The sequence below is a fragment of the Pseudophryne corroboree genome, chromosome 6, assembly GCF_028390025.1.
Source record: "Pseudophryne corroboree isolate aPseCor3 chromosome 6, aPseCor3.hap2, whole genome shotgun sequence".
Taxonomy (NCBI): Eukaryota; Metazoa; Chordata; class Amphibia; order Anura; family Myobatrachidae; genus Pseudophryne; species Pseudophryne corroboree.
The window spans coordinates 816,621,783-816,643,036 of NC_086449.1; the positions used below are offsets into that span (position 1 = coordinate 816,621,783).

The window sequence follows — 21,254 nt, forward strand, 5'->3', positions numbered from 1 at the left end:
TGTGTATTAAACAAAGTTTGTGTACATTGAGCCATCAAAAACCAATGGTTTCACTATCTCACTCTCACTCAGAGAAATCTGTATTTCAGAATATTCCGTATTTCGGAATATTTGGATATGGGATACTCAACCTGTATATATACATACATACACATACAGAGGCATTAATTGTTGGCTCAATGTACTTATCACGGAATACAGGTTTTGCAGCGTGCTGTTCATCAACTTTAAAAAAAAAAAAATAAGAAATACAACACACACACGCTCTGGTATTTGCAAAGTCACATTTTACTTTTGGAAAATAAGCAGTTTAGTAAATATATAATTTCCCCAGTGCGCAATTCTGCTTTTTACAAAATACTGAATATGAAAAACAAAAAGCAGAGTGGTTACTCAGATGTACACGTGTGGCCCCTGGGAGCCGGTGTCAGGATAGTGGTACAGAGAGAGGGGAGAGGCAGCGCAACACAGTGATCTGTGGCCCCCAGCCAGCAGCGTAACACTGATCTGTGGCCCCTGAGAGAATGTGTAAGGATAGTGGTACAGAGAGAGGGGAGAGGCAGCGGCAGTTACACTGAGCAGCGCAACACCCATCTGTGGCCTCCAGCCAGCAGCGTAACGCTGATCTGTGGCCCCTGGGAGCCGGTGCAAGGATAGTGGTACAGAGAGAGGGGAGAGGCAGCGCAACACAGTGATCTGTGGCCCCCACCCAGCAGCGTAACACTGATCTGTGGCCCCTGAGAGGCGATACCAGGATAGTGGTATAGACAGTGGGGAGAGGCAGGTGCACCAATCAGTGTAACAGGGTGAAGCACAGGAGGGATCCCTGGAAACAGCAGGACAAGCCATACCACCCCCAACAGACTGGACACGCTGCCCCCTCTCCAGTACTGAATCGCCTAACGGATCGCTGCAGAGAACATTGGTCGGCTGTAATATCTAGGGGTGGCTGAACCTCAAAACGTTAAGACAAAAAACCACCATAGCGTTTCATGTCGGGGATACCAGGTCACATCCATGATAACCTGGTCTCTCACTGGTGTAAATATAGAAGAGGTCAGTCGCTCAGAGCATACTCCAACAGTTTGTGACAGAACCACGACTGCGTCTAGTCCAAGTGTATTTCACGGAGTGATTTAAGAGTCCTGGGGGTGTGGGGGAGGAAGATCGGCGGAAATACTTTTGTGGTTACATCATTAGTATATCACCCTACTAACCATCCCGCTTCCCCCCAGAGCTGTAGAAGTTACACCAGAGCAGGCTTGTAGTTGGCCATTGTTGGGAAGCCCCAGCCCGCCTGCCCCTGGTGTAGTGGTCTGTGTGCCTTCCTCTGCTGCCATAACGTGACACTGAAAGGCTTATTCGGACTAGTCCCTGGCTCCATAAACCTGCGTATATGTCACCGCACCGCAGCAGACAGAACGTAGAACGTTGATACAGAACCTCTACATCCTTCCGCACATTTCCAGCCGGTATCGGAGATAATACAGGAGCTGTCCTCACCCAATACAGTCCTGATAGGTTCGTTTTGGCTGCACCAGTACATTTTATTATAGTAGCAGAGGGGTCCTCTCCCCCAGAGGCTGCTCCTTGCGGAATAGATCCCTGAAGCGAGCCAGGCTGGCCAGCAGACGATCTCGCAGCGGTGGCGTGTGGTAGCTCGGGTCCAGAATGTTCGTTATCCGTCGCTCTTTGTCTCGTTTCCATATCAAGTAGGGGGTTGGCGGGAATGGGGGTCTCCCCCTCTCGCGGTACAGCTGGGTTGTCACACCGCTAAACACCAGGGCCACCCATATTGCGATGATGACGAAATCTGCCAGGAACAAGAGACAATGATTAGGTCAGGCGAGACGCACCCCCAACGCACACAATACAAGTGTTCTATACACAGGTCCAAGTTGTATTCTAAGACGCACAAGAATTTGTGAGGACGGCTGTAAAATTTCTCATGATGCTTGAAAACAAGACAGGGAACCGTATAAGAGGAGCTGGCGGCGAGCGACGCAGGAACGCAGAGACTTACCGTTAGTCTGGAACGGCACGCTGGTGTAGGCTGTACTGAAATCGCTGTTCAGCGCCCTCTTGAGGACATTTAAGGTAATGTAGCTGAGACTTGTGTATAAGTAACTGTCTATTGCCAGCACCACCGTATAGGAGCCGACTAGACTGCAGGTCAGAATATTCAGCTTGAACAAAGAAAACGCTGGTTAGTTTCTGAATAGACCGTAAACTCGAGATTAACAGGATAAACCTCCCGCCACATACACAAGAGCCCGCTGTGTTATTTACAGCCCAGCCGCTGAGCTATGGCGACTAATCTCACACGGCCAACGCTCGCTCTGTAATATGATCACTCATGAATTCTAGCGTTTCACACAGGTACAGCGTGACGTCCTCAGAGACCTATACCATACATTATACAATAATAAGGATACCTGTGATGTTGAATTTGTGCCTCTGTTTTTCAAAATGGCCGCCTCCATGATGACCCGGATATTTTAAATGAAAATGAAAGGCTCTAGCATAAATAAATTAAGACAGCGTGGCACAGAGGCGGGAGACGCACTTACTATCTTTGGGCAGGGGAGAAGACAGACTGGCACCAGCAGGGTAATACAGGTGAACGTCAACCAAAAGACGGTGTCATTCCGGAATGTAGCATAGTCCCCTGTGGGAAGGGAGAAGAACGTGCCCCAGATTACACACAGAACATCCTGCATGAAGCATACAACAATCTGAGAGCCCTTCAGGTGCCGGCAGTAATGAGGTATGACAAGAACTAGAGACGCAGGCTGTATGTGGTCTACATGAATTGTGGGTAGCTCCCGTCTTCACAGCCCCCAAATCCGGCTTCATACTCCAAACACACATGCATACATTACTTTCTCCATTCATACTGTGCGGTGCTGCACTGAAATCCCCATCCGCACCAGGAGGTCGTAGGAGGGGGCAAGCATATTTGGCAACGGGGCTGAAACAGTATATACAGTCATCCTAGGGCTGACTGTAAGAATATGAAGTAAACAGGAGATATAACATTACATTATCTATATGCACCTCACTGCACACTACCATATCTCATGTCGAAGTCAAAAATATTACATAAAAAGAACATACAAACTACACACATTATGAGTCGCTATACTTGCAAATACGCGCAGCGAGCACAGCAATATATGATAATACACGCATTTACACGGACATGCCACAGAGATGGATTCGACACTTATTTCATACAGTACATAATTATAATATCAAGCGCCAGACATCATGATGATTTAAAATTATATAATGAAGTAATGTCATGTATGTGTATTATTAGAACGAAACCAGATACACCTGTCATATTTGGTATTTAAGCAACCAGATTAATGTGTAGATTAATTTGATACTTGTTATAAAGTTGTAGGACATTGCAACAAATTATGATTAAATGTATGTAAGCTAAAATCACTTTTGTTAGAACAATAGATATTCCAAACAGGTAGTGGACAGGAAGCTCAGGCCAGCCCCTTTGGACGTCCCCAAGGCTGAACCTGTTTAGTAGTGTTCACTCTAGGCTGTTTTAGCAGGGCGCCGCGCCCTGCCCGTTTTTTAGCAGGCAAAACCCGCCCTTTTGCGGGGGCCCTGCTAGAACAGCTGCCCGCTTCCTCCCCTCCCGGCGTGTATAGATGCCGTGCGCATGCGCGCGGCACCCATTCACGCATTGGGAGAGAGCTGGGGGAAGCCCAGCACCAACGGAGGTGCTGGGCACGCCCCCAACAGTGACGTCGCCGGCCACAGACGCTCTCTATAGTAGCGTCTGCGGGCCGCACCGCCCCCTAAAATGACGTAGGCGTGGTCACGCCCCCTAATTTGCGTGGCCGCGCCCCCGTTTTGGACGCGCGCGCACATGTGCCCCCGGAGTCCGGCGCCCTGCCCCTTTTCACTCCTAGAGTGAACACTAGTTTAGCATATACAAAGAGACTAGTGACTCATCATGAATGAGTAAGTTCCCTCCCCCAAAAAACTAGATAACACATTGCTGATCACACAGGAGGTCAGTTCCTGTTTTGGTCTCAGAGTAAGATGGAGTCCCAGCATGATTTGAGAGAGAGAGAGAGAGAGAGAGAGAGAGAGAGAGAGAGAGAGAGAGAGAGAGAGAGAGAGAGAGAGAGAGAGAGAGAGAGAGAGACATAAGCATTGAGGGAATGGTATTGTATTGCTGGCCTGTAACTGCATGTAATTGTATGTAACTGTATGTAACTGCAAGTATTAACTGCTTACTGTATGAGTTGTAACTATAGGTATACTGTACATTGTAATATATTGAATCCATATCCTTTTAATAACCAATATATACATCAATGAGCTTTGGAACTCAGATAATGTGTGGGTGTATTGTTTTCTCTTATGGGATGCAGTGTTTTGCAATGTACAGCGCACTTTTATCGTATATGGTAAAAAGATGCGCCTGGCGTCTGCAGTATATATTAGAGTGGGCATTTTAAATATTTGTGAGAAAGCAATTTGGCATTCACACTCACACAAGGATGCCTAACTGGCTACACCCTGATGGGGGAAAGCAGGCTTACCTCTACCTGAGGCTGCACCTCTCTCCCCGTTCTTATCTTTACCTCTGGATACTATTTGCCAATACTAGTTATTTCCATCTAATCCCCATCATACACTGTCTCCTGCTCACAGTCACAGACAAGCAGTAAATAATAAGATTTTACTTACCGATAAATCTATTTCTCGGAGTCCGTAGTGGATGCTGGGGTTCCTGAAAGGACCATGGGGAATAGCGGCTCCGCAGGAGACAGGGCACAAAAAGTAAAGCTTTTCCAGATCAGGTGGTGTGCACTGGCTCCTCCCCCTATGACCCTCCTCCAGACTCCAGTTAGGTACTGTGCCCGGACGAGCGTACACAATAAGGGAGGATTTTGAATCCCGGGTAAGACTCATACCAGCCACACCAATCACACCGTACAACCTGTGATCTAAACCCAGTTAACAGTATGATAACAGCGGAGCCTCTGAAAGATGGCTTCCTTCAACAATAACCCGAATTAGTTAACAATAACTATGTACAATTTATGCAGATAATCCGCACTTGGGATGGGCGCCCAGCATCCACTACGGACTCCGAGAAATAGATTTATCGGTAAGTAAAATCTTATTTTCTCTATCGTCCTAGTGGATGCTGGGGTTCCTGAAAGGACCATGGGGATTATACCAAAGCTCCCAAACGGGCGGGAGAGTGCGGATGACTCTGCAGCACCGAATGAGAGAACTCCAGGTCCTCCTTAGCCAGAGTATCAAATTTGTAAAATTTTACAAACGTGTTCTCCCCTGACCACGTAGCTGCTCGGCAAAGTTGTAATGCCGAGACCCCTCGGGCAGCCGCCCAAGATGAGCCCACCTTCCTTGTGGAGTGGGCCTTTACAGATTTAGGCTGTGGCAGGCCTGCCACAGAATGTGCAAGTTGGATTGTGCTACAGATCCAACGAGCAATCGTCTGCTTAGACGCAGGAGCACCCATCTTGTTGGGTGCATACAATATAAACAACGAGTCAGATTTTCTGACTCCAGCTGTCCTTGCAATATATATTTTTAATGCTCTGACAACGTCCAGTAACTTGGAGTCCTCCAAGTCACTTGTAGCCGCAGGCACTACAATAGGCTGGTTCAGATGAAATGCTGACACCACCTTAGGGAGAAAATGCGGACGAGTCCGCAGTTCTGCCCTGTCCGAATGGAAAATCAGATATGGGCTTTTGTAAGATAAAGCTGCCAATTCTGATACTCTCCTGGCAGAAGCCAGGGCTAGAAGCATGGTCACTTTCCAAGTGAGATATTTCAAATCCACCTTTTTTAGTGGTTCAAACCAATGAGATTTTAGAAAGTCCAAAACCACATTGAGATCCCACGGTGCCACTGGAGGCACCACAGGAGGCTGTATATGCAGCACTCCCTTAACAAAGGTCTGGACTTCAGGGACTGAAGCCAATTCTTTTTGAAAGAAAATCGACAGGGCCGAAATTTGAACCTTAATAGATCCCAATTTGAGACCCATAGACAATCCTGATTGCAGGAAATGTAGGAATCGACCCAGTTGAAATTCCTCCGTCGGAGCACTCCGATCTTCGCACCACGCAACATATTTTCGCCAAATTCGGTGATAATGTTGCACGGTTACTTCCTTCCTTGCTTTAATCAAAGTAGGAATGACTTCTTCCGGCATGCCTTTTTCCTTTAGGATCCGGCGTTCAACCGCCATGCCGTCAAACGCAGCCGCGGTAAGTCTTGAAATAGACAGGGACCCTGCTGAAGCAAGTCCCTCCTTAGAGGTAGAGGCCACGGATCTTCCGTGATCATCTCTTGAAGTTCCGGGTACCAAGTCCTTCTTGGCCAATCCGGAACCACTAGTATCGTTCTTACGCCTCTTTGCCGTATAATTCTCAATACTTTTGGTATGAGAGGCAGAGGAGGAAACACATACACCGACTGGTACACCCAAGGCGTTACCAGCGCGTCCACAGCTATTGCCTGCGGATCTCTTGACCTGGCGCAATACCTGTCCAGTTTTTTGTTGAGGCGAGACGCCATCATGTCCACCATTGGTCTTTCCCAACGGGTTACCAGCATGTGGAAGACTTCTGGATGAAGTCCCCACTCTCCCGGGTGAAGATCGTGTCTGCTGAGGAAGTCTGCTTCCCAGTTGTCCACTCCCGGGATGAACACTGCTGACAGTGCTATCACATGATTCTCTGCCCAGCGAAGAATCCTTGCAGCTTCTGCCATTGCACTCCTGCTTCTTGTGCCGCCCTGTCTGTTCACATGGGCGACTGCCGTGATGTTGTCCGACTGGATCAACACCGGTTTTCCCTGAAGCAGAGGTTCTGCCTGGCTTAGAGCATTGTATATTGCTCTTAGTTCCAGAATGTTTATGTGAAGAGACGTTTCCAGACTCGTCCATACTCCCTGGAAGTTTCTTCCTTGTGTGACTGCTCCCCAGCCTCTCAGGCTGGCGTCCGTGGTCACCAGGATCCAATCCTGTATGCCGAATCTGCGGCCCTCCAATAGATGAGGACTCTGCAACCACCACAGAAGAGACACCCTTGTCCTTGGAGACAGGGTTATCCGTAGGTGCATCTGAAGATGCGACCCTGACCATTTGTCCAACAGATCCCTTTGGAAAATTCTTGCGTGGAATCTGCCGAATGGAATTGCTTCGTAAGAAGCCACCATTTTTCCCAGGACTCTTGTGCATTGATGTACAGACACCTTTCCTGGTTTTAGGAGGTTCCTGACAAGCTCGGATAACTCCTTGGCTTTTTCCTCCGGGAGAAAAACCTTTTTCTGAACCGTGTCCAGAATCATCCCTAGGAACAGCAGACGAGTTGTCGGCATTAACTGGGATTTTGGAATATTCAGAATCCACCCGTGCTGTTTTAGCACTTCTTGAGACAGTGCTAATCCCATCTCTAGCTGTTCTCTGGACCTTGCCCTTATCAGGAGATCGTCCAAGTATGGGATAATTAATATGCCTTTTCTTCGAAGAAGAATCATCATCTCGGCCATTACCTTTGTAAAGATCCGAGGTGCCGTGGACAATCCGAACGGCAGCGTCTGAAACTGATAGTGACAGTTTTGTACAACGAACCTGAGGTACCCCTGGTGTGAGGGGTAAATTGGAACGTGGAGATACGCATCCTTGATGTCCAAGGATACCATAAAGTCCCCCTCTTCCAGGTTCGCTATCACTGCTCTGAGTGACTCCATCTTGAACTTGAACTTCTTTATGTACAGGTTCAAGGACTTCAGATTTAGAATAGGCCTTACCGAGCCATCCGGCTTCGGTACCACAAAAAGAGTGGAATAATACCCCTTCCCTTGTTGTAGAAGAGGTACCTTGACTATCACCTGCTGAGAGTACAGCTTGTGAATGGCTTCCAAAACCGTCTCCCTTTCGGAGGGGGACGTTGGTAAAGCAGACTTCAGGAAACGGCGAGGTGGATCTGTCTCTAATTCCAACCTGTACCCTTGAGATATTATCTGCAGGATCCAGGGATCTACCTGCGAGTGAGCCCACTGCGCGCTGTAATTTTTGAGACGACCGCCCACCGTCCCCGAGTCCGCTTGAGAAGCCCCAGCGTCATGCTGAGGCTTTTGTAGAAGCCGGGGAGGGCTTCTGTTCCTGGGAAGGAGCTGCGTGTTGCTGTCTCTTCCCTCGACCTCTGCCTCGTGGCAGATATGAATAGCCCTTTGCTCTCTTATTTTTAAAGGAACGAAAGGGCTGCGGTTGAAAAGTCGGTGCCTTTTTCTGTTGGGGAGTGACTTGAGGTAGAAAGGTGGATTTCCCGGCTGTAGCCGTGGCCACCAAATCTGATAGACCGACTCCAAATAACTCCTCCCCTTTATACGGCAAAACTTCCATATGCCGTTTTGAATCCGCATCGCCTGTCCACTGTCGCGTCCATAAAGCTCTTCTGGCCGAAATGGACATAGCACTTACCCGTGATGCCAGTGTGCAGATATCCCTCTGTGCATCACGCATATAAAGAAATGCATCCATTATTTGTTCTAACGACAGTAAAATATTGTCCCTGTCCAGGGTATCAATATTTTCAATCAGGGACTCTGACCAAACTACCCCAGCACTGCCCATCCAGGCAGTCGCTACAGCTGGTCGTAGTATAACACCTGCATGTGTGTATATACTTTTTTGGATATTTTCCATCCTCCTATCTGATGGATCTTTAAGTGCGGCCGTCTCAGGAGAGGGTAACGCCACTTGTTTAGATAAGCGTGTTAGCGCCTTGTCCACCCTAGGAGGTGTTTCCCAGCGCTCCCTAACCTCTGGCGGGAAAGGGTATAATGCCAATAATTTCTTTGAAATTATCAGCTTTTTATCAGGGGCAACCCACGCTTCATTACACACGTCATTTAATTCTTCTGATTCAGGAAAAACTATAGGTAGTTTTTTCACACCCCACATAATACCCTGTTTAGTGGTACCTGTAGTATCAGCTAAATGTAACGCCTCCTTCATTGCCAAAATCATATAACGTGTGGCCCTACTGGAAAATACGGTTGATTCGTCACCGTCACCACTGGAGTCAGTGCCTGCGGCTGGGTCTGTGTCGACCGACTGAGGCAAAGGGCGTTTCACAGCCCCTGACGGTGTTTGAGTCGCCTGGACAGGCACTAATTGATTGTCCGGCCGCCTCATGTCGTCAAACGACTGCTTTAGCGTGTTGACACTATCCCGTAGTTCCATAAATAAAGGCATCCATTCTGGTGTCGACTCCCTAGGGGGTGACATCCTCATATTTGGCAATTGCTCCGCCTCCACACCAATATCGTCCTCATACATGTCGACACACACGTACCGACACACAGCAGACACACAGGGAATGCTCCTAACGAAGACAGGACCCACTAGCCCTTTGGGGAGACAGAGGGAGAGTTTGCCAGCACACACCAAAAGCGCTATATATATATATATCAGGGATAGCCTTATAATAAGTGCTCCCTTATAGCTGCTTTGTTATATCAAAATATCGCCATAAATTTGCCCCCCCCTCTCTGTTTTACCCCGTTTCTGTAGTGCAGTGCAGGGGAGAGACTTGGGAGCCGTCCTGACCAGCGGAGCTGTGAGAGGAAATGGCGCCGTGTGCTGAGGAGATAGGCCCCGCCCCTTTTCTGGCGGGCTCGTCTCCCGCTATTTAGAGAAATCAGGCAGGGGTTAAATATCTCCATATAGCCTCTAGGGGCTATATGTGAGGTATTTTTAGCCTTTATATAGGTTACATTTGCCTCCCAGGGCGCCCCCCCCCAGCGCCCTGCACCCTCAGTGACCGCGTGTGAAGTGTGCTGAGAGGAAAATGGCGCACAGCTGCAGTGCTGTGCGCTACCTTTAGAAGACTGCAGGAGTCTTCAGCCGCCGATTCTGGACCTCTTCTGACTTCAGCATCTGCAAGGGGGCCGGCGGCGCGGCTCCGGTGACCATCCAGGCTGTACCTGTGATCGTCCCTCTGGAGCTTGATGTCCAGTAGCCAAGAAGCCAATCCATCCTGCACGCAGGTGAGTTGACTCCTTCTCCCCTCAGTCCCTCGCTGCAGTGATCCTGTTGCCAGCAGGAATCACTGTAAAATAAAAAACCTAGCTAAACTTTTTCTAAGCAGCTCTTTAGGAGAGCCACCTAGATTGCACCCTTCTCGGCCGGGCACAAAAATCTAACTGGAGTCTGGAGGAGGGTCATAGGGGGAGGAGCCAGTGCACACCACCTGATCTGGAAAAGCTTTACTTTTTGTGCCCTGTCTCCTGCGGAGCCGCTATTCCCCATGGTCCTTTCAGGAACCCCAGCATCCACTAGGACGATAGAGAAACAATATGATCAGCCTCTTGTATGGGGTGGGTGAGCTCAGCCCTGCGTGTGCGACAGTCTCCACTAGTGACTACATCACTCTTATTCTCAGACAGACGGCAACTCAACCTCAGCCGACAGCCTCACGGGGTCCAATACTTTACCTATGGGGGTGAAAAATATGGTGGACGCAACCAGGAATCCTAGCACCAGCCCCACAAGCAGCACACAGAGGTAGATGCAGCCGAATCGCCACCAGTAAGCCACCAGTAGCAGCCCCCCGATGATTCCAGTGAAGGCGGTCAGTGCGAGACGCGCTGTGGAGAGAATAAGCCCCATCAAAGCTGGACCATAGTACATTCTACCAGTGCGCTAACTTTGTAGCATCATCATCATCTGTAATCTGAACTGTAGAGTGATGGGCAACCTGTTACACTTCCTGAGCCACACTGGGTGACCTTTAACCTTTTAAAGGGACAACCGTTACTCTTAATACCAATAGTAAGCTAAAAGGAATATATTTACTAAGTGTAAGAGACAGCTATCTGTAATTACATATCAGGGGGCTGTTAAACAGGCAATACAAATATAACAAAGCAGAAAGGAGCTGGGAGTCCAAGTGAAGGCTTAGAGGGTCACATGCAGCCCCCGGACCCCTGTTGCCCATCAGTCTAATGTGCCCGCTTTCATTCTTTCCGGCCTATACTATGTAACGTTAGTGACAATCATGAAGCAACTTTTCATATGAAAGGTAGTAGAAAAAATATATATGTTACACCGGATTAAGGAATTTTACACCAGGATAAAACATTTACCAAATACCAGTAATCTATATAAAAGGTAGCAGTTTCTGAATCTGCCAGAAATAAACACAAAGTATAATTATTAAGTAACAAAGGTAACTAACATTACCGTCGTAATTAAGGTGTGATGCTCTTGTGAGGAGAACGAATATGAGAAAGCCAAAGATAATATACCCCATGGCAAAGAATTCTAGAGAGAGAGAGAGAAAGCACATCAGCGAGTGTCAGATGACCTAGCTCCCTAAGAGTTTCTGCAGCAGCTGTGGTTCTCGTGTCTGGAATGCTACACTAAGAGGACTTTACTGGAGGATGCTCACGATTGGAATACTCACCCGCCTTTAAAAACCGGTGTCCAAAAAAGCAAATAAAGAGACCGTAGACTGCGCACAGCGTGAAGAATACTTTGGTCGATACTCTGCCTAAAAGATAATAAAAAGACAAATTATATATATATATATATATATATATATATATATATATATATTTTCGTGGTTTTTTTTTACTCACATTTCCCAACAAGATCATTTACATACAGGTTTATTACTATGTCTGTTTAAAATGTATTTTACAATTATATCAGCTTCCCTGCAGCACCGAAGGGTCGTTATAGTTAAACTATAGTTAAATACAGAATAGTGTAAGAATTATATACAGGCTGAACTCCATGGACAAATTGTCTTTTTTCAAACTCATTAACTATGGGGGATAAATCAGACCTGATCGCAGCAGCAAATTTGTTAGGCAAAAACCATGTGCAGTGCAGGTGGGGCAGATATAACATGTGCAGAGAGAGTTAGATTTGGGTGGAGTGTGTTCAAACTGAAATCTAAATTGCAGTGTAAAAATAAAGCAGCCAGTATTTACCCTGCACAGAAACAATACAACCCACCCAAATCTAACTCTCTCTCTGCACGTTATATCTGCCCCACCTGCAGTGCACATGGTTTTGCCCAACTGCTGTCTGAATTACACCCTATGTTACTAAGATGGACAATTAAATGGGGCGGTGGGGAACGTTACCTGCAAAAGGAATGAAACAAAAGTTGCAGTGGAGGAAACGTCTTCTATGGCAGGGGTTCCCAAACACGGTCCTCAAGGCACCCCAACAATCCAGGATTTAAGGATAACCATGCTTAGGCACAGGAGACTTAAATAGTACCTCAGTCAGTTTAATTCTACCATCTGCGCACAAGCAGGGATATCCCTTAAACGTGGACTGTTAGAGTGCCTTGAGGCCCATGTATGGGAACCTCTGTTCTAAGGTATAATGTAGAGGATAAGGGACGAGGTGGGGGCCAAGACGACTGCCGACCCACTCCTCAAACTCACCCAGTACAGATCTGCAGACCAACATGGTTTATAACCTTCCTATCTGTGAACTACAGATTTAAAGAGAATTATTAAGAGTCATCATTTGCAGGCCATCATATCCATTTGATTTTTTATTTTAGCATAGTTTTTTTGTGTGCGATGGTTTCCACAGTAAGTGTGATTAGAAGTTACTGAGCTAGAGACACGTATGAATGCACTCGTACATCCATGCATATGCTGTAACCATCCTCTGAACAAAAAATGATCTGCCCTACAGTAACTACTATATAAAGGTACTCTCCGCTACAGCTGTACCTTAAACAGCACAATGGACGATACATTTGTCTACGTGTTACATAAGTGTCAGCGCAGACTGTAACTGGTTTCAGGTCAGAGGTGCTGGATGTTCCAGCATGTGAGCTGCACGGATCAGTATGGAGTCCTGACAGTGTCCGTCCCCTGCCTGTCAGGGGACAGAGAGGAAGGGAAGACGCCTCTGCGGGAAACACGAGCCGTACATCCAGCTGGTTGCATTCATGTTTCCTTCATGCTGTAACACAAGTTCCTACCGAGCGTAGCGCAACTGTCCATGGACGCTGTGAAGTTGCAGGCGTAGGTGTGCACCGGAACATAGGCCGCCGACGTGCTCAGAAGAGGATCCCGGACAACCACGTTATAAATGACCCCTTGTCCAGGAATGGAAGAGAAGGACATGGAGGTGCGGTCACTGGAGATCAGAGTGGCCAGCTGTCGGGGGGGGGGGGAAATAATGCAAAATAAAATATTCAATATTACTTCATTATAAGAGTCCCCAGATTATGTAAGTAGCGTTTCAGTCTTATGGGACATTTAAACGGCATGTCATAAAACCACGCCCTCTCCCCGATCAGCCATGTCCCCTTCTCATGAGAGCGCACGTGTGCCCTCTCTGTACCCAGTCTAGAGTGAACAATAAAGAGTTAATGCCAGGGTTACATTGCAGGGACTCAAAGCACACGTCTGACTCAGGGAGAGGAGCAAACACAGGTTTTATGTACTAGCGTCATTTCATACGGAGGCACGTTCCACCATCATAGTAATAGGATCCTTATATCACTACACTGGTCTGCTGGGGACCCTGCTCCTTCCACAATATAACTCTCAGTCTGTGGCTTCCTGCTGCCTCCATTCCCCTCCTCACATCATGTCACTGCCCCTGTCACATGCAGCCCTGTCCTCACTGCCACATCCCTCATCTCCTGATATACTCTGTGCTGCTGGGGATCCTGCTCCTCCCACTATATAACTCTCAGCCTGCGGCTTCCTGCTGCCTCCATTCCCCTCCTCACATCATGTCACTGCCCCTGTCACATGCAGCCCTGTCCTCACTGACACATCACTCATCTCCTGATATACTCTGTGCTGCTGGGGACTCTGTGCTGCTGGGGACCCTGCTCCTTCCACTATATAAGTCTTTGGCTTCCCGCTGCCTCCATTCCCCTCCTCACATCATGTCACTGCCCCTGTCACATCACTCATCTCCTGATATACTCTGTGCTGCTGGGGACCCTACTCCTCCCACTATATAAAACTCTCAGTCTGTGGCTTCCTGCTGCCTCCATTCTCCTCACATCATGTCACTGCCCCTGTCACATGCAGCCCTGTCCTCATTGACACATCACCCATCTCCTGATATACTCTGTGCTGCTGGGGATCCTGCTCCTCCCACTATATAACTCTCAGCCTGCGGCTTCCTGCTGCCTCCATTCCCCTCCTCACATCATGTCACTGCCCCTGTCACATGCAGCCCTGTCCTCACTGACACATCACTCATCTCCTGATATACTCTGTGCTGCTGGGGACTCTGTGCTGCTGGGGACCCTGCTCCTTCCACTATATAAGTCTTTGGCTTCCCGCTGCCTCCATTCCCCTCCTCACATCATGTCACTGCCCCTGTCACATCACTCATCTCCTGATATACTCTGTGCTGCTGGGGACCCTACTCCTCCCACTATATAAAACTCTCAGTCTGTGGCTTCCTGCTGCCTCCATTCTCCTCACATCATGTCACTGCCCCTGTCACATGCAGCCCTGTCCTCATTGACACATCACCCATCTCCTGATATACTCTGTGCTGCTGGGGATCCTGCTCCTCCCACTATATAACTCTCAGTCTGTGGCTTCCTGCTGCCTCCATTCCCCTCCTCACATCATGTCACTGCCCCTGTCACATGCAGCCCTGTCCTCACGGACACATCTCATCTCCTGATATACTCTGTGCTGCTGGGGACCCTACTCCTCCCACTATATAAAACTCTCAGTCTGTGGCTTCCTGCTGCCTCCATTCTCCTCACATCATGTCACTGCCCCTGTCACATGCAGCCCTGTCCTCATTGACACATCACCCATCTCCTGATATACTCTGTGCTGCTGGGGATCCTGCTCCTCCCACTATATAACTCTCAGTCTGTGGCTTCCTGCTGCCTCCATTCCCCTCCTCACATCATGTCACTGCCCCTGTCACATGCAGCCCTGTCCTCACTGACATCACTCATCTCCTGATATACTCTGTGCTGCTGGGGAACCTGCTCCTCAAACTATATAACTCTCAGTCTGTGGCTTCCTGCTGCCTCCATTCCCCTCCTCACATCATGTCACTGCCCCTGTCACATGCAGCCCTGTCCTCACTGACACATCACTCATCTCCTGATATACTCTGTGCTGCTGGGGAACCTGCTCCTCCCACTATATAACTCTCAGTCTGTGGCTTCCTGCTGCCTCCATTCCCCTCCTCACTCATCTCCTGATATACTCTGTGCTGCTGGAGACCCTGCTCCTCCCACTATATAACTCTCAGTCTGTGGCTTCCTGCTGCCTCCATTCCCCTCCTCACATCATGTCACTGCCCCTGTCACATGCAGCCCTGTCCTCACTGACACATCACTCATCTCCTGATATACTCTGTGCTGCTGGGGAACCTGCTCCTCCCACTATATAACTCTCAGTCTGTGGCTTCCTGCTGCCTCCATTCCCCTCCTCACTCATCTCCTAATATACTCTGTGCTGCTGGGGACTCTGTGCCATGCTTGCCTACCTGACCCTCTCCATGAGGGAGAAAATGCTCTGTTACTGGACTTTCCTGGTAATGTATGATTGCCATCACCTGTGGCGAAACACCTTTCTTATCAATTAACTAGCTCACCACAGGTGATGGCAATCATACATTACCAGGAAAGTCCAGGAACAGAGCATTTTCTCCCTCATGGAGAGGGTCAGGTAGGCAAGTATATTCTGTGCTGCTGGGGACCCTGCTCCTTCCACTATATAACTCTCAGTCTGTGGCTTCCCGCTGCCTCCATTCCCCTCCTCACATCATATCACTGCCCCTGTCACGTGCACACTTGCCCTCACTAACATAATAGCACGAGTGGGCATGTAACTGCACCCCACATAACTACCTCACTCAATTCCTAAAACACTCTGGGGGTAATTCTGAGTTGATCGGAGCAGGATCTTTGTTAGCAGTTGGGCAAAACCATGTGCACTGCAGGGGAGGCAGATGTAACATGTGCAGAGAGTTAGATTTGGGTGTGGTGTGTTCAATCTGCAATCTAATTTGCAGTGTAAAAATAAAGCAGCCAGTATTTACCCTGCACAGAAACAAAATAACCCACCCAAATCTAACTCTCTCTGCACATGTTATATCTGCCCCCCAAGCAGTGCACATGGTTTTGCCCAACTGCTAAAAAAATTCCTGCTGCGATCAACTTGGAATTACCCCCACTGTCCCTTCAAAATAGGCGTCACACCTATGCACAGAAAATGAAGATTGGTAACAAAAAGCTGCTCTGACCATAATCAATATTATAGGGAAGGTGATTATAATTTGGTATCTCAGGTGTAGCAGGATGGAGATATCACCTTCACTCCATTAGTGATGACCTGCGGGACCATTGACATCTTCTGCAGGTGAGTCATCAACACGGAGTCATTGAGATTGTTCTCCGGCAGGAAGTACTGATAGATGTCGTACTGCAGGCGCCACCTAGAGTCCTGGCTGACCTGCACATCACAAGCCGCAGCACTGGCCTCTCTGGGGAGGAGAGGAAAGAGTTGTGCGTGCACAGAGTAATGGATTGCTGAGAAAGCGGACAACATTTACCAGGCATCCAGCGGATAGGCCGGAAGTAACCGTCCCATGCCTTGCAGATACTGTTCTAAGGACACTGGGCCTAATTCATGATTGTAAGAAATTGCACAGCCGCAAGGACATGCCTCCATCTTGAAGAAGATTGGCGGGTGCCGCCAGCCCAAATGCTGCAGCTGACAGGGCGCTGTCAACAATATCGCAAGGCCTGTTCTGCACAGGTACAGAACGGATCTTGTGCCTGCACCAACCTCACACCATCGGATCTGTACATAAACCCAATATACTCTTACTAGTTACCAGCCCCTCAAGGGTTCACTACGATATGCCGGCGGTCGGGCTCCCGGTGACCAGCATACCGGTGCCGGGAGCCCGACCGCCGGCTTACCGACAGTGTAGGGAGAATAAGTGTCGGTATGCCGGCTGTCGGGATCCCGGCGCCGGTATACTGTGCGCTGGGATCCCGTCAGTCGGCATACTGAAAACCACCCCCCCTCAAAATGATGGAAAACATAACAGGAATGTCAGCGCCGGCCGCTGTGCACACCCGAACGGGGCAACGCTTGAATTGCTCCGTCGGACGCCATCTAGTGGCCGCTAACGCATAAAACACTTGAATTCCTCCTAGAGGAGTGAGGACTAGCGTCAGTCTTTTATGTCTGATCATTTGCTGTGTAAAGGCTGCATGTCATCTTATATGATACTACTGGACACAAGGGGGCGCTATTCTTCAGGAGCAGCTTCCCACCCCCTCAGTGCACTGCACTGTACTTGCGTTGCGACCTGTTGGGTTACGGCGAGTACGCTGATCTGAGCGGCTTATTACGAGAGCTGTGCTTACCTTGCATGGCCCAAATTGGCCGGAGCAAACTTAATGACCGTTTCGTACAAGTTGTACTGGAGATACAGGTTCGGGTCAATGTCCAGATTAAACTCCAGGTTACACGCGCCAGGAATGGGATCTGAAAGCAGGGGACAGTTAGGGTGAGAATTAGGTTATTGGTTTTCATTCATCTGAGGGGCGAGAAGACGAACAACAACACGCCGACAGTGGGTGTCACAGCCGTAGTAAGACATGCGTTACCCCTCTCCGTGTACGGGACGGTGACCACAGACGCCAGCTGCGGACCCGGGTGTGACGTTTCCAGGTACCAAGTGCAGTTTGTCTGCTTGGGAAGGAGGACAGTCAGGAGACCAGCGTCATTGCCAGTCTCCGAGCCATTGGTAGTCTGCACCTGAAAGCCAAGAAATGTATATAGACAATATTTATTAGCAGGCAGGTACTACAGCGCCCTCATCGCCACCCAGCAAACGGGCATGCAGGCCGCCAGTAAGGAGAGAATATGAACGATGAAAGATCAAATGTCAGGTTTAGATTATTCATAACGAAGAATATTAGAAATCAGCTAAGGTACAATGACGCCCAACATCAGACAACAAAGGTGACGTGTCTGATGGAAATAACCAGGGTTTTTCCTAAATGAGCCCAAAGAACAATGGCACCAAACAGCACAATAATCAGATCTACACGGTGCCAAGTCTGCAGGGAATTCACACGTTTAGCGACTTCCTCTGTATTCAGGGTAACAGACACGTTACTCGTACTCTATAAGAGACATTTAATAGCCACACAGCAGTGCAGGGTGTTCTATCAATGAACATAAAAAATGATACATGTCACACACGTGTGGTTAGGGCAGTGGCCGCATCGGATCGGTGGTCCAGGAACAATTCAAATTATTTAAAGTCATTGTAAAAGGCAAAAGCAGTGCTGGTCATATCATAAAATAAGTGGACAAACAGAAGCAAACCCTGACCCTCACCACATAACCGAAGGATGACATATAAACACTATGTACTTCATTTAATATTTTTTTCTGAATCGGAAACTTTTAGCCTACGGGTGATACTCTAAGGCACCGTGATTCAAAAAAGTTTGGGAACCACGGGGGTTAGGCTAAGGAATGGTGATCAGAAAACGTTATTCTCCTTTTGGTGTAAATAAAAGATTTCACGCTCGCTCTTTTCTTAGGTTGCAGCAGTTACAAACTTATCAGCCATTACGTAAGGATTTCCTCCTAGACACAAAAGGACGGAGATACAACCACAGCTTCAATCTTGCACAACACTTTCTTTTCACTTCACTTTTTTTTCAATTTAACCTTCTATGTCCTGGAAACCGCAAGGCTCGTCATCTTTAGCAGAAGGATATTTATTTACACACAGGGAAACTTGGATTGGTAAATGTGTACTTAAGCAGGAAGGAAACCCCCAGCCGACGTACCTTGCTGAAGGAGAGCGTCACATTCAGGTACTGGCTGTGGGCTTGGAACAGGATGAGGGAGACATTCGCGGGAATGTTCTGCAGAATGAATTCGGTGGGTGAGGAGCGATCCAGTTTCACGTCCACAAACCTCCCCATGGAGACTTCCAGAAGTCCTGCACAGACGGAGAAAGATTAGATAAGACGTATGTCAGATATTTAACTGCAAAGAACCACCATGAGGTTCTCCGGCAGCTGTGCGAGTAGTTACCCCGGGTTTGGTTCCTATTTCTACATTCAGGCAGCAGATTTATGTCACCCCTATACATTGCTCAAACCAATCCCAATGCGCTCTCATGCTGGGATGCGGTCAAGATGCCGCCGGCCGGAATCCCGGCGGTCGAAATACCGTCGCCGGAATCCCGACCGCCACAATCCCGACATATTCTCCCTCCGTGGGTGTCCACGACACCCATAGAGGGAGAATATAATCGTGTGCCCGCAGCGTGGCGAGCGAAGCGAGCCCGCAAGGGGCTTCGTTCCGCTCGCCACCCTGTCGGGTTTGTGCGGTCGGGATTCCGGCGTCGGTATTTCGACCGCCGGCATTTAGTACTGATCCCCTCATGCTAAGCGGAGCACAACATATCCACAGAAAATAATCACCTGGAAATTTGCAGCTGATATTGACTAACGCTCACAGACCCTATTGTCGATTCAATTTGCCGACAGTTGAATAGCGCCGGCAATTAGCTCCCATTGCTATTCAATTCTGCTCATGTGAAGTCGGTGAATGCCCGTTCTCCCGGACTTAACATATTGATTTGTCGGGAGAACGGGCATTCTCCGACTTAACTGCCCGGTGTGATGCTGATTTTCCTGACAGAATCAGCCTCACGGGGGTGAGAGAAGAGTTCCCGACAATTATGTGTCACAGGCACTGTATTGAATAGCTAATTCCCAGCTCTATTCAGCTGTCGGCAAATTGAATTGACCCATATGAGTGATCAGAACAAGCAAGACCACCAGGCGAGACCCGACTTCTGTGCAAGGTTCTTGTAGACATACAATGTAACTGCATATAAAATACTACCATAGTCATTCAGAATGTATAGAAATGAAACCCAAAGTGTTATTCACTTGCTACGTTCTCCGCTTCCTGTATTTGCTGGAAGTGAATTTAGGTCATGAGAACCTCACTGGGGACGTTGCGGACACATACCTGCTCAGCAATGACCGATTCAGATTTACATTCTAGTTTTGGGGACAACGCCGAAGCTTTATCAGCACAGAAATTGCTCTGATACAAATCCTGACGTTTCAGCATGAACCGACACCTTTTGCTGGAACCCCAACACGCACAAAAAGTACGCACCATTATTTACAAACATAAGGAGCCAGATTTAGGTCCATTACTGGGTAAAATGTACTTCTGTGGACTCGACTGGGTCCTGTCTTAACACCAGATTGGGTTACTTCAGTAGTCACATGAGAGAGCTGCCTCATACTGATCTGTAATAAACACTGCAGCACGTGTCCAACGCTTCCTGTCATCAATACACCCCATTATCATGTGGGCGGCAGAGGGTTACAGTACACAGAACGTTATCTCCCAGCAATGCAGGGCCATCACGCTGCAGGGCACAGCGACCAGTAAAACACATTCTGTCTGACCGGTTCTCAGTGATACTTCGAGAGGAACTGGATTAGGTAATAGAGATTGAAAATCTCACCCACATATTTGCCCACTGATAAGGGCTGGGAGTAAGCTGCAGGGTCTCCGTAACTGTAATACGGGCCTATTTATGATAAGGAGATAACCTAATTTTCTTTTCCCCAGAAATTAACCTTTTCCCCATCTATTGAATCCCGCGCCGGCTGGAGATATTGATTAGTTATTGTTTTTTATATATACACCAAAGGAAAAATGTCTAAGTGAATGCAACAAGCCGAGATAAAGGGACAGAAAAGCTTTGTCATCTACGCTTCATGGAAATACAGACAGACAGTGGGACAGTAAACTATTATCAGTCAAGGATTATTACATAACATTACAGGAGACATTCTGCAACAGGGGAATAACACTGGAGACTGTTGTACCTGGAGTCTAACCCCAGCCACGCCGTCTAAAGCGTCACAAATAATCATTAACGGTGTATGCATTCCTGCACACAGACTGTACTTTAGCCAGTCCGGGGCACTTCCACTCGGGTGTGAGTTATTATGGTCATCGGTCAACCGCAAACAGATCAAAGTTAAAAAGGACAACAAAAGTCGACACACAAATGGTCGACATGTTTTGGGGTTTTGTTTTGGCCAAATACTGCATATTTCACGTTATGTGACCACCATCAATAGAAAGGTGATCCTAGGTCAAGTTTCTGCGGTGCGAAACGCGTT

The 21,254-nt window shown here is 48.1% G+C and overlaps 1 protein-coding gene across 1 annotated transcript in view; it reads right to left on the reverse strand.

Moving 5' to 3' along the window:
* Positions 1-270: 270 nt before the first annotated feature.
* TM7SF3 (transmembrane 7 superfamily member 3) overlaps positions 271-21,254 on the reverse strand; it is a 38,457-nt gene continuing 17,473 nt past the window's right edge. The window contains exons 2-12 of the mRNA XM_063929122.1: positions 18,879-19,033; positions 17,679-17,829; positions 17,436-17,556; positions 16,369-16,540; positions 13,038-13,215; positions 11,490-11,576; positions 11,267-11,347; positions 10,519-10,671; positions 2,571-2,668; positions 2,024-2,186; positions 271-1,813 (exon numbers count right to left, since the gene is read on the reverse strand). Of these exons, the coding sequence (XP_063785192.1) occupies positions 1,551-1,813; positions 2,024-2,186; positions 2,571-2,668; positions 10,519-10,671; positions 11,267-11,347; positions 11,490-11,576; positions 13,038-13,215; positions 16,369-16,540; positions 17,436-17,556; positions 17,679-17,829; positions 18,879-19,033 (1,622 nt within the window). The 3' untranslated portion in view covers positions 271-1,550. The remainder of the gene's footprint in view (positions 1,814-2,023; positions 2,187-2,570; positions 2,669-10,518; positions 10,672-11,266; positions 11,348-11,489; positions 11,577-13,037; positions 13,216-16,368; positions 16,541-17,435; positions 17,557-17,678; positions 17,830-18,878; positions 19,034-21,254) is intronic.